At 35.3% G+C, this 12,810-nt stretch overlaps 1 protein-coding gene across 1 annotated transcript; it reads right to left on the bottom strand.

Annotated features, from left to right (window-relative positions):
* Nucleotides 1–5,401: 5,401 nt before the first annotated feature.
* On the bottom strand, nt 5,402–10,968 carry LOC149157901 (uncharacterized). Its single transcript, XM_089436048.1, has 3 exons — nt 8,272–10,968; nt 7,089–7,934; nt 5,402–6,356 (listed from the first exon to the last, which is right to left on the bottom strand). The coding sequence occupies exons 1-3, from the start codon at nt 10,784–10,786 to the stop codon at nt 5,962–5,964; spliced, it is 3,756 nt and encodes a 1,251-aa protein (XP_089292174.1). The 5' UTR covers nt 10,787–10,968; the 3' UTR covers nt 5,402–5,961.
* Between the last annotated feature and the right edge of the window lie 1,842 nt (nt 10,969–12,810).

Here is a 12,810-nt window from a genome sequence, read left to right as displayed (position 1 = left end):
CTCATTAATAAAAAGGCTTATGAGGACCAATGGGCAGGCTTCTTCCTTTCAGGGTCAACCTTTTTTCAGTTCAGTTTTGAAGCTCTCTCTCATACTATTGGAGACTTAGAGTTTTCTTGGAACATTTTTGGTGGGTGTGGCATACTTGGATTCTTGGAGAAAGAAGGTAAAGGAAGAGAAAGAATGCACAAGAAGGCATCGACATCAACAACTACATCATATTTTCTTGCAGGTACTGAGTTGCATGTATAATTTCTTCACTATTTTGGCATGCATGGCACATGTTCTTGGTTGTGATCTGTCATTGGCATGGAGGATTGCCTAGATCGATAGAGGATTGCCTAGCCTTGCTATTTCCTAGATATCCATGGTGATTGTGGGTTTACTTTTATTTTTTTGTTTTGGTTGGTTCTCATGTTTCCTTAGCTTGGGTTGAGTTATTAGTCCTGGAAGCCCTAGTTGAACAAATGCTCTAGAAGCCTTGTAACAACTTGGGTTGAGTTACTAGTCCTGGAAGCCTTGGTTGGACAAACGCTCTGGAATCCCTTGGTGGGTTGAGTTACTAGTCCTAGAAGCCTTGGTTGGACAAACACTCTGGAATCCCTTGGTGGGTTGATTTACTAGTCTTGGAAGCCTTGGTTGGCAAAATTCTCTGGAAGCCCTGTATAAGTTGTGGGTTGAGTTACTAGTTCTGGAAGCCTTGGCTGGACAAATGCTCTGGAAGATCTGGTGGGCTTGGATGGAGGTCAATCTGATGATGGTTTTGTTTTTGGTGGTGTTCGACCATGAGATGGAATCACTGTTTGATGGGTTGAGGTGGATGGCCTCTGGAAGCCCTGGATTAGTTTTGATTGATGTGTTCTATGAAATCCCACATTCATGCTTGGAATATGGCACGGGGGTGAATGGCTGAAGAGAGATTTGGTTCAACCATTCTACGGTTGGGTGGAACGTGGTAGTCCCATCTTCAGTTGGTTCATTGCATTCATTAATGAGAAATCCATCCCCTTGATTTTCATGTGTAAAGGTACTAATGTATTTATGGATTTGATGGATGATATGTTTATTGTATTCACGTTCCTATTATGCTGGTTATATGCACATTTTATGATAGCAGCTATGTATGGCTCTCCACATTTTTTTACTTGTATGTGAATGGATAATGTGTCTATCACTTAATGGAAGATAATGTAGCAAATGGCATGAGGAATAATGGTTCATAGCGATTCTCAGATAAGTATGAGATCCCTACACTTAATTTTATTATTTACACTTGTAGATTACATATCGATGATATGTTTGACAAAACGCTTGTCATGGCTAATGAGGTTCTGGTTATTATCTTGTTCAGTTTATTGCTTTTTTGATTCCATTTCCTTAAAGTCACCAAGGAGGTTGAATCTTATTCATAGTGGCCTCTCGTCGCATGTTTACCCTGGCTGGTCGTTTGCTTGGGTAGATATGGGAGGAAGGTGTTACATATGGGCTTATTTCGATGGTGCCTCCCAAAATGATGGGGCTAGATGTGGGGGAGGTGTTGTGTTTGTTCTCCCTGTTACACATTATTTTCATATTCAAATGGGATTGGATAGGGGAACAAACAACATGGTCGAACTATTGGTGTGCAAATCACTTCTTTTTGCTCTAGAAAAAGGTTGCCAGTGTTTGCAAATGTCTGAGGATTTGTTGCTTGATATAATTGGGTCAACAATGTGCACTAGTATCATGATCTCTTACTCTTGCTAGTTGTAGAGGAAATAATAACCTTAAAACAAAATTTTGAAAAAAATTATGCTCACATATCGACAGGGAAAGAAATGCTTTTGCATACACTCTATCTAAAGCAAGTATGCATATGGAATCCAAAAGGTCTCTGAAGTCATGGATGAAATGATTTATGAGTTTATCACATGCCACTTGTCGAGGCTCTCTTGCAAGAGCCAAGCCATGCAAAATTATAAATTATTGTATTAATATTAATTATGTCTTTTAAATTTTTTAGACTTTTTATGAGTCTCATATTCTTGACGTATATATTGGCTTACAATGGTGGATAATATTGTATTCTTAGATCAAAGAACAATATATAATTTTGATGTATTCAGTGATAGCGAGATGTAAACTCTCCAAGAATTAAATCTTGACTCTGGTAGAGTCAAATTTGGTCTATTTTTAATGATTAATTAAATACACGACATGTATATCTACAAAATATATTTTCACACTATTTTAATCCATAAAAAATTTACAATTTTTCACAAACTAATTATATAATATTATTAATTTAAAAAACATTATATAAATATTGAAAATTAATAAAAACATAAAAATTAATTAATAAATATGATTTTTATTCTTTAAACATAAACCCTACCCACATATATAAAACCTAAAACGAACATTATTATTATTTATATAAAATAAAATATACAAATTAATTCATAAGAAAAATGTTTTAATGTATTTTATATAATTTGTTAAAAAACGTCTTAATGTATTTTATATAATGTACTTTATATGATTGGTAAAAAAGAGTTTTAATGTATTTTATATAATTTTTTATGATATTTAAACTATGGATCATTTTTAACAATTTTTTTAGAATTTGGTGATATAATTTTAAGTAAGATTGTGGTTTTTTTGTTATTATTTAAATTTTACTGATTAAACAACTTAAACAATCTTTTACATATTTTGATAAAATTAACAAAAAAAAATAAAAAAGAAAATCTAAAAATCATTTTCTCTATTAATCAAGCTACACAATTGATTAAAAATTTGTTTCTAAAACCTATAGAAATTCATAAAAACATGAATTTGTAAATAATAACTAATAACTACTATCTTCAACAATAATTAATAAAATAATAATATCTTTTTTCAAAAAAATATAAATAATAAATATTTAATTAAATTTAACAATACACCAATTAAAATGAAAAATGTTATATACTCATATACAAAACTAAAATAATTTGTAATTAAATATATATTTTTATATATTCTATAATAAAATTTATTTATAAATGTTATTAAAATATTTATACATTTAAAAATTGTATTTTTTTAAGTACAAGTTAAATTGGATTAAATATTTTTATCCAGAATTATATGTTATCATCAAAATTATATGAAATACAATCTTAACTTGTTCAACCATATAAATTAAAAGATCACTAAATGTTGATAGACACCAATCTATGATTAAAAAACAAACATCTTTTTTTGCTCATGCAAGAGTCACGACCTTCTAATTCCCTAATTAAAAAATAAAATACATAGAATACATCAAAACTCTCAAGGTCAGTGATTGGGGAGAAACCCCATCAAAACTATTCCCGACACCCTATCTCCAAGCTTTACTTTTCTTAAAAGGAAAATACACATGGGCTCGGACCCGAAAAGAACATATGGTTGTTCGCATATACAAGCAATAATTCCGCCCAATTTCTTAAACTTTGGTAGGGTTGTCCGCACGGTACACCTTTTTTCCCCGGGAATCTCTTTTCCCGCCAAACCTAGCCTTCCTCTTTAATCTTGACCTTTGAACCTTTCTGATGATCTAATGGCTTTAGACCAAATCGCCATGATGAACTGCTCACCATTTACCACTAGGATCCGCAAACCTACACGAACGATCTGATCCATTGAATCGCCTTGTGCGATCCAACGGTGGATATAAATATCGATTAAAAGACAAACATCAAAATTAACTAAATTATCTTTATTTTAAATGGTGATTATTAATAATTATAAAAATAATTAATATATGAGTTAAACAATATTCCTAACCATGGAGATCCACTCCACTCTACCATGGAGATCCACTCCACTTTCCCATGTAGATTCTTAATTTGTGAATAACTTTTGTTACAATTCCACGGGTCAAATACTATGGCTTATCAATACCACATCTCGAATACACCAATGTTGATATAACATTTTTTCAATTAATTAATTTGAGATAAATTCATTAGAAGAGCATAATTAACTTGGAGATAAATAGTAACTCTTAATTTTTGAATACTATTATGAATATTTCACCATATTCCATGGAGGATAAATCTCTACCATCCACTTAACTATGGAGATTCACTCCACTCTACCATAGAAACTCTTAACTTGTAAATAGCTTTTGTTACAATTCCATAGGCCAAATATTATGGCTTATAAATACCACATCTTCAATATAACAATGTTGATATAACATTTTTTCAATTAATTAATTTGAGACAAATTTATTAGAAGAGCATAATTAACTTGGAGATAAATATTAACTCTTAATATATGAAAATTTTAACATATTGTATGAAGGATAAATCTGTACTATCCACCCAACTATGGAGATTCACTGCACTCTAGCATGGATATTCTTAACTTATAAATAACTTTATTACATTTCCATGGGCCAAATACTATGGCTTATCAATACCACATCTCCAATATAACAATATTGATATAGCATTTTTTCAATTAATTCATTAGAGGAGCATAATTAACTTGGAGATAAATATTAACTCTGAATTTTTGAATACTACTATGAATATTTCTATCAAGGATAAATCTCTGCCATCCACCTAAAAATTACTAATAACTAAATTAAAATTTTACAATGTCTTAGGAAATAAATGTGCCTATCAACCTAAATATTCTTTTGTACTTCCACAATTGACTCCAACCCATTTTTATAAAAATAACTCTGACATATCAAGAAAAATTACAAAAAAATTATCCACAAATACTTAGAACCTGCATTTCTACCAAAAACCTAACTATGGAGATTCACTTAAGTAACTATGGTGATTCACTCCACTCTACCATAGAAATTCTTAAATAGTAAATAACTTTTGTTACAATTCCATAAGTCAAATACTATGGCTTATCAATACTACATCTCCAATATAACAATGTTGATATAATATTTTTTCAATTAATTAATTTGAGACAAATTCATTAGAAGAACATAATTAACTTGGAGATAAATACTACTATAAATATTTCAACATATTACATGGAGGATAAATCTCTACCATCCACCCAATTATGGAGATTCACTCCACTCTACCATGGAAATTCTTAACTTATAAATAGCTTTTGTTACAATCCCATGGGCCAAATACTATTGTTTATCAATATCAGATCTCAAATATAACAATGTTGATATAACATTTTTTCAATTAAATCATTTGAAATAAATTCATTAGAAAAACATAATTAACTTGAACATAAATATTAATTTCTAATTGTAAATACTAATATGAATATTTGAACCTATTCCATCCATAATAAATTTATGTCATCCACTTAAAAATTACTAATAATTAAATTAAAATTTAAAAAAAATTATAAAATAAACACCCCTATCATAGATATTCATTTACACTTCCACCACGGTTAACTCCAACCCATTTTTATAATAATAAAAATGACGTGTCAAGAAAAAATACAACAAGAAATTACCAATACTTAGAACCTGCACTGATCCCAAAAACACAATTGGAGTTAGCAAAGATGGACATTGGAACAATGTATACTTTTCCGTGTTTGTACTGTTTTCATAGATCATTACCTCAGCCTTCAGGTAACAGGTTGGGCAAGTATCTTATCTCTGTCATGACCATCAACTCAGGTTGGGCAAGAATCTTATCTCAACATAAAAGGTACAAACAGTGGCAGTCTTATCTCAACATAGAAGGTACAATCTGTGAAAGGGAAAGGGGAGGACAGGTACAGTTTAACTGGAGCAGGGATCCCAGATTCTAATTAGACTATGCTTTCAACACAGGTCATAAATATCTCAGAAGACATGAACCCCGGACACAGGTCATAAATATCTCAGGAATTAGACTATGCTTCAACACAGGTCATAAATATCTCAGAAGATTTGAACTCTGGTAGATGGGATGGCAAACCATCCCACCACTCAAGCTAAAAACCATTTACTAACCTTTGCTGTATATCTTAGCTGTATGGTGCTGTGGCAGTGCAATGGCAGATTTCCATCAAAGTTGACAAGGCTTCCCTCATGGAAGGGCGTCTGTGAGGAGTGAGGTGAGTGCAGCTAAGAGCGAGTTTAACAACCGAATCAATTTGTTGGGTGGTGAGTGGTGTGGCATTGACTTTGAGAGCATCATCGACTGCATCGTACATCAGTCTCTCCGGATACAAACTACCCACCCATTCAATCAACGAACTTGACTGGGAACTCGAGCTCTGGGCTTCACTTTCATTTAAACAAACATTAACATATTCATTATTGAAAGTGTTGGGAGATCTTCTGGTAACCATTTCAAGCAGCACGACTCCATAACTGTAAACATCGCCTTTCGCTGAAACCTTTTGGCTGTACGCAAATTCTGCATGTGATTATACCAGTGAAACAAGATCAGATCATTATCATAACTAACTCACCTCATCTCATATTATTCCCTCCCAGTGATTCAATTGAAATTACATGAAACTAGATACCATTTGATAAGTAACAATAATAAAGATGAAAAGATCTGTAGGATGGGTTGTTTAGTCGTAGATTTTTGGGGAGATTTCGCTACAATGTTCATCTTCCATAAAGGTCGAATATGTTTAGAATGTCAAACTGGATTCATTTTATTTCCGGGAATGTCAAACTGGATTCATTTTTGGAATAAAAAGTTTTGGTTCCAAAAATGAATTCAGTTTTTGGTCTAGAAAATGAAACCAGTTTTGTGATTCGAAACATTGAACTTTATGAAAGATGAAGATGAACATGGTAACCTCCCAAACATTCCATACTTATGGTGCCAAAAATGAATCCAGTTTGGGATTCAAACTAGTTTTGGGATTCGAAACATCGACCTTTATGGAAGATGAACAAATCTCCCAAAAATCTAATATCAAACAACTCATTCCACACTTTTGGTGCCAAGTATGAATCCAAATTGGGATTCAAACATCTATTCTGAAGATGATTCCAGTTTAGGATTTGAAACATCGATCTTTCTGGAAGTTTGGTTCCGAAGACGAATCCAATTTGGGATTTGAAACCTCGACCGAACTGTGGTAAATTTTCAGGTAAATGTACTATCAAATAATAAAGATGTTTGCATTACCAGGTGCGATGTAACCTATGGAGCCTCTCAGCGTGGTTGAAAGCGTGCTGCCGCGAAGCTCTGGATCGATTAACCGTGCAATTCCAAAATCATTGATGTGCGCCTCAAACTGTTCATCTAGAAGAATATTGCTGGGCTTAATATCACAGTGGACAATCTCCCCGATTCCACATTCTTCGTGTAAATACACCAGTGCCTCTGCAACGGCCATAGCAATCCTGAGCCTGGTCGCCCAGTCGAGCTGAGTAGAGTTCCCGTGCAAATGCATGTCTAAACTACCATTGGGCATGAACTGGAGTATAAGGATTTTGACATCCCAATTGGAAATTACACCCATAATTTTCACAAGGTTCCGATGCCTGATTTTACCCAGTGTCTTGCACTCTGCCATAAAACAGCGTTGGGCCTCTGCTTCTAATTCAACTTTGAGCTTCTTGATTGCCACTGTCATCCCATTAACAAGCTGCCCTTTGTACACAGTGCTTGAGGCACCACTGCCGATGATATTTCTCTCGCTGTATCCTTCTGTGATCCTATATATCTCTTTCTCGCTCACCTTCAAGAGAGACTCTTCAAAGTAACACATCTCCAAATTTGCAGAACCAGAAGGGGCAGAACGCCGCATCCAACAAATGGCAACCCCCACGGTGATGATGATCGCTGAAGCTATGGTGGTCGCTGCGATTATTAGGTTTCTTTTTTCAGCAGTACTTCCCTTCAACACAGAAGACCCCATTGTTCTATTTGATAAGGATGACTCGGATCTGCAAGTTTTGGAGAGCGGAGAACCACAAAGCTTGGTGTTGCCTAAGTAGGATGTATTCTCAAAAGTACTGAATTGACGGCCTGTCTCCACGCACAATAATCTGAATTTTGAGCACACAATCATGTATATCTAAACAAACATAAAATTCAACCAGCAGTATGTTAAGTGGAGTTATTTGGGGCGGTTGGGTAGAGCTTTTGTTATCTCTCTGCACACTTAAGTTTTTGTTAGTGAAATGATGAAGTTTTTGTTAGTAACATAATAATGAGAAATAATGCTGTAATAATTATGTGTTTATGAATATTATTATATTCACTTTCATGAATGCCAATGGCCTCAAACTAAGAGAAAAATTCCTAACCAAAAACACAAAATGAGATATAATGAAAAACAAAATGAGATATAATGGGGTCCTACCTGTGGGAATGGAGCCAGAGAGATTGTTACAGGAGAGATTCAAAATTGCTAGGGAGTTTATCTTGATGAGCTCCTGCGGGATTCGACCGTCCAACGCGTTCCTTGATAAATCCAGTGATTCTAAAATGGGAAGATTCCCAAGTTCTGGGGGAATATGTCCTGTCAACTTATTGCTGGAGATATTTAAACTCCTGAGGCCTTTGAGCAACCCAAACTGTGAAGGAATTCTACCGCTTAGCCTATTGTTTGACAAGTCGATGAAACCCTCAGATAAATAAAGAAGTTGAAAAGTTTGTTCCTGGCCCTTGAAGTTGAAGATAGCATCAGTCTTGTCGGAGCTAGTGAAACCATTAGCAGACAGCGCATCAAAACTTCCCCACAGAGTTTCGTCCTGAGAGCCTGCCTCTGATGGATCGGGTGTTGTCCAGAGAGCTTGCAATTCAGATACTTGGGTGGGAATCTCTCCATAAAACAAATTATTGGAGAAACTGATCACGTGCAAATCCTTGAATTTCCAGACCCATTCTGGAAGAAACCCTGTCAACTGGTTATGTTCCAATGATACCAAGTGCAAACTCTGTATGCCCTTCCAACTTGCAGGTATTGTACCAATTAAACGATTGTGGCCCAAGTTCAGATACAATAAGCTACTCAGATTTCCAAATGAAGCTGGAACACTTCCGGTGAGGTAGTTAGCTGAGAGAGACAATACCGAAAGGTTTTTCAATAACCCAATCTCAGGAGGGATTTGTCCTTCCAATAAATTATTGTCAATAGCTACATAACTCAAGCTGGAGCAATTGGCCAATATCGGAGGAAACAGACCAGATAATCTATTGCTTGATAGATCAAAGTAACTTAGGCCGCTGAGAAGTGACAAGGACAAAGGTATTGAGCCACTTAGATTATTTTTCTGTAAGCTTAGTGACTGGAGATTGGGAACCTGCATAGAAAGCCCTTCTGGTATCTCTCCAGACAGGTAGTTATTTCCCAGAGACAATTCTACAAGATTGCTTAGATTGCTGAGGTGTGAGGGGATCCTTCCTGAGAGCAGGTTCTTATATAGATGAAGACTCTGTAAACTACTCAACTGGCCAAGTTCCTTGGGAATACTTCCAGACAAGTTATTGAGAGCCAGAGAAAGAGTTCGCAAGTTTCTCAGCTGCCCAAGCTCAGCAGGTATATATCCAGACAACTTATTATTTCCTACGTTGAGATCCTGCAGAGCTTTCAATTGACCCAATCCTGAAGGTATGGTTCCAGTGAGATGGTTATTGTTGAGCAGAAGCTGCTCCAAGGTTGTAAGCTGCTGCAGCTCTTGAGGAATGGCTCCACTGAGTTCGTTGTAGCAGAGGAAGAGGATTTGTAAACTGGCGAGTCCTCCTAATTCACTGGGGATTCTTCCAGAGAGCTGATTGGATTCCAGGTTGAGAACTTGCAAGCTCTTCAGCTGCCCCAACTCGGGGGGAATGGGTCCGCTTAGGTCATTGGCATTCAAAAGCAACATCTCCAAATGGCTCAGCTGCCCTAACTCGACAGGAATACTTCCAGACAGCTGATTTGCGGGTGCCCAAAGATAATTAAGATTCTTTAACCGTCCAAACTCCCTTGGAATGCTTCCGCTGAGATTATTTACAGACATGTAAATATATTTCAGGGAGCTCAGATTTCCCAATTCTTCAGGAATGCTACCGCTAAGGTTATTCACAGACACTGTAAAATCTTCCAAACTGGTAAGCCCACCCAACTCCTTTGGAATGCTTCCGGAGAGCCTGTTACCCCACAAGTAAAGCCTCCTCACATTCTTCAGCTGCCCTAATTCCTTGGGGATGTTTCCACTCAACGTATTCTTATAAATGTCCATGATTTCCAAACTAGACAGCTGCCCTAATTCAGGTGGAATATTTCCGCTTGAATTGGTGAGAAAAAGAGAAAGAGTTTTCAGCCGCCCGAGTCCACCTAGCTCAGGGGGAATGTTCCCAGAAAGATAGGCATTGCTAGATAGAGAGAGTGACTCTAGATTCTTAAGCATTCCAAGTTGCGAAGGAATGCTTCCAGTAATATTGTTGGAAAACAGAGACAGTCCCTCTAATTTGTCAAGCTTTCCCAACTCTGGAGGAATTCGACCAGTGAATGAATTTACCGAAAGATCCAGATATTGCAGGCCACTAAGATTTCCCAGTTCCGCACTCACGCTGCGAGCTACAAGGCCACTTCCTGCCAGGTTGAGTCTGTTAACTCTGGAAAGCCCCGGAGTGCAAGAAATTCCTGTCCAATTGCACACATGCGTGACTGCAGGATTCCAATTATCGAGCATATGATATGGATCAGAGAGAATACTCCTTTTGAAAGCCAGAAGAGAAGAAATATCAATCTGCATTAGCTGTTGCTTCTCCTGGTCTGCTGTTACCATCTTGGAATACACAGAAGCAAATGCAAATTGACATTGAGACAACGTCAAAGACAAAATGAAAAGGAGAGCTGAAACCAGAACTGATACAAAATTAGGTTCCATTGTAAGCTCAGATACACCAAGGCAATGACTATCTAAACTATTATCTAAATATCAATCTGCATTCGCTGTTGCTTTTCCTGGTCTACTGTTACCATCTTGGATTATGCAGAAGCAAATGCAAATTGAGATGGAAACATCACCAAAGACAAAACGAAAGGAGACCCACAGTGATCTTGGAATGAATTTGCGATTCACTCCCATCCTTTTATTTTGACAGCAATGTTTGAATACATATAATATGAATGGGAAAATATGAGTTTTTGAAGATATTTGAGAAAAGAGCATCTTTGACAAACTTAAAACCTTTTATAAAAGATGAAAATCTATATTTATAAGCTTTAACAAACTAAAAAGCTTTTACAAAAGCTTTGACAAACTAAAAAGCTTTTATAAAAGCTTTGACAAACTAAAAAGCTTTTATATAAAAATCTATATTTATAAACTTTGACAAACTAAAAAGTTTTTATACCGTAGTGGGATATATAAGAGAAAAACTTAACTTTTCACAAAGGTAGTTGGTTAGTTGTGGACAATTATTAGAATATATAAGAGAAAAACTTAACTTTTCAAAAAGTAGAAAAACTTGACTTTTTAAAAAGGTAGTTGGTTAGTTGTTGACCATTATAATATTTTACAAATAATCACTTAATTTTGTAACTAATGGTTGGTTTATAGCTTTTTATTAATTTTTTTAAGCGAAATATAGTGAAAAGAGAAAAATAGATTATAGTAATAAGGCTTATTAATATACACAAGTATAAACTCTCATAAGTAGCGAAACATATAAAAATTTATATCTATAAGATTTGTTGTATCTAAATAGATAAGAGAAAAAACCTAACATTTAAGAAAGGTAGTTGGTTATGGGCAGTTATACTATTTTGACAAATAGCCACTCATCCTACTTTGACAAATAGCCACTCATCTATATAAGCTTGCAACTATGAATTGTTGGCTTATAGCTATCTATTAACATAATCCCTTAAGTGAAACATAGTGAAAACAAGAAAAATAAGGATAAATTGGGTTATTGCAACCAAGCTTGCTAATATATAAAAGTATAAACTCTCATAAGTAGAGAAAAGGCGAAAAACCTACATGCAAAAAATCGATTCCTAAAAGAAAGAAATCAACATAGAAAATATGTGAGGGAATGGGGACTCAAGTGAACCCCCTAGGTGTCGATTTTCTAAATGCAATGTAGGCTAACACAATATTTCTGAAATACTGATAATTACTTTTCATGTTGATCTTCTTTTATTTTTATCACAAATGCAAAAAAATGATTTCTAAAAGAAAGAAATCAACATAGAAAATATGTGAGGGAATGAGGACTCATGTCAACCCCCTAGGTGTTGATTTTCTAAATGCAATGTAGGCTAACACAATATTTCTGAAATACTGATAATTACTTTTGATGTTGATCTTCTTTTATTTTTATCCCAATATATCATTCAAAAATTATCCTTTAGAAATTCAACCATACAAGAACAATAGAACAATAGAGGTCACAATGTGCAAGAAGAAGACAAGATTTACCTTGGGAAAATGTACCAAGGGGAAAAGCCCAACAACTTTTTTCAAAAGAGAAATTATTCTGTTCAACAAGAGACAAACCTAGACCTATGGTCAAACCTCGTCAACCCCTCCAAGTCAAGCCTCCCAATCTCACCTAGAATTTTTCTCTTCCTAATCTGACCCATAACTTTGGCCCTCCTGCAATTCCCAATTACCCAAGCATTTTGGCCCCTGCAATTACCCAAAATTTCAGCCCCCAACAACAAAACTGCCCAGAAATATGCGAACTACAAAGAGAGAGACTATCCAGTGTCCACATGTATGAGCTAGAAGAGAGATAGAAGAGATGAATTTGTCCTTCTTTTTCATCCTCTTAGTCCTTCTTGTCCTTCACTTGCTTAACGAAAAACTTGCTTGAGAGAGAGATGTGAATTGGTGGTGGAGAAATGAGGTCGAGCTACCTTTATATAGTGATTTGTTGGGTTGAAGGGGTGTGTCTTTAGCTG

This window comes from Pinus tabuliformis, chromosome 5_2 (assembly GCF_031772625.1).
Source record: "Pinus tabuliformis cultivar Carrire ecotype Pingquan chromosome 5_2, CPIR1, whole genome shotgun sequence".
NCBI classification, from domain to species: Eukaryota; Viridiplantae; Streptophyta; class Pinopsida; order Pinales; family Pinaceae; genus Pinus; species Pinus tabuliformis.
Note: the sequence above shows the minus strand (reverse complement) of the source record. Positions and strands in the feature narration are given on the sequence as shown.

Coding starts and splice junctions, on each gene's coding strand:
- LOC149157901 (XM_089436048.1), bottom strand. CDS start 10,786: ATGGAACCTAATTTTGTATCAGTTCTGGTTTCAGCTCTCCTTTTCATT. Junction 7,935..8,271: donor CTCTGGCTCCATTCCCACAG/GTAGGACCCCAT, acceptor GCGTGGAGACAG/GCCGTCAATTCAGTACTTTT. Junction 6,357..7,088: donor CATAGGTTACATCGCACCTG/GTAATGCAAACA, acceptor AATCACATGCAG/AATTTGCGTACAGCCAAAAG.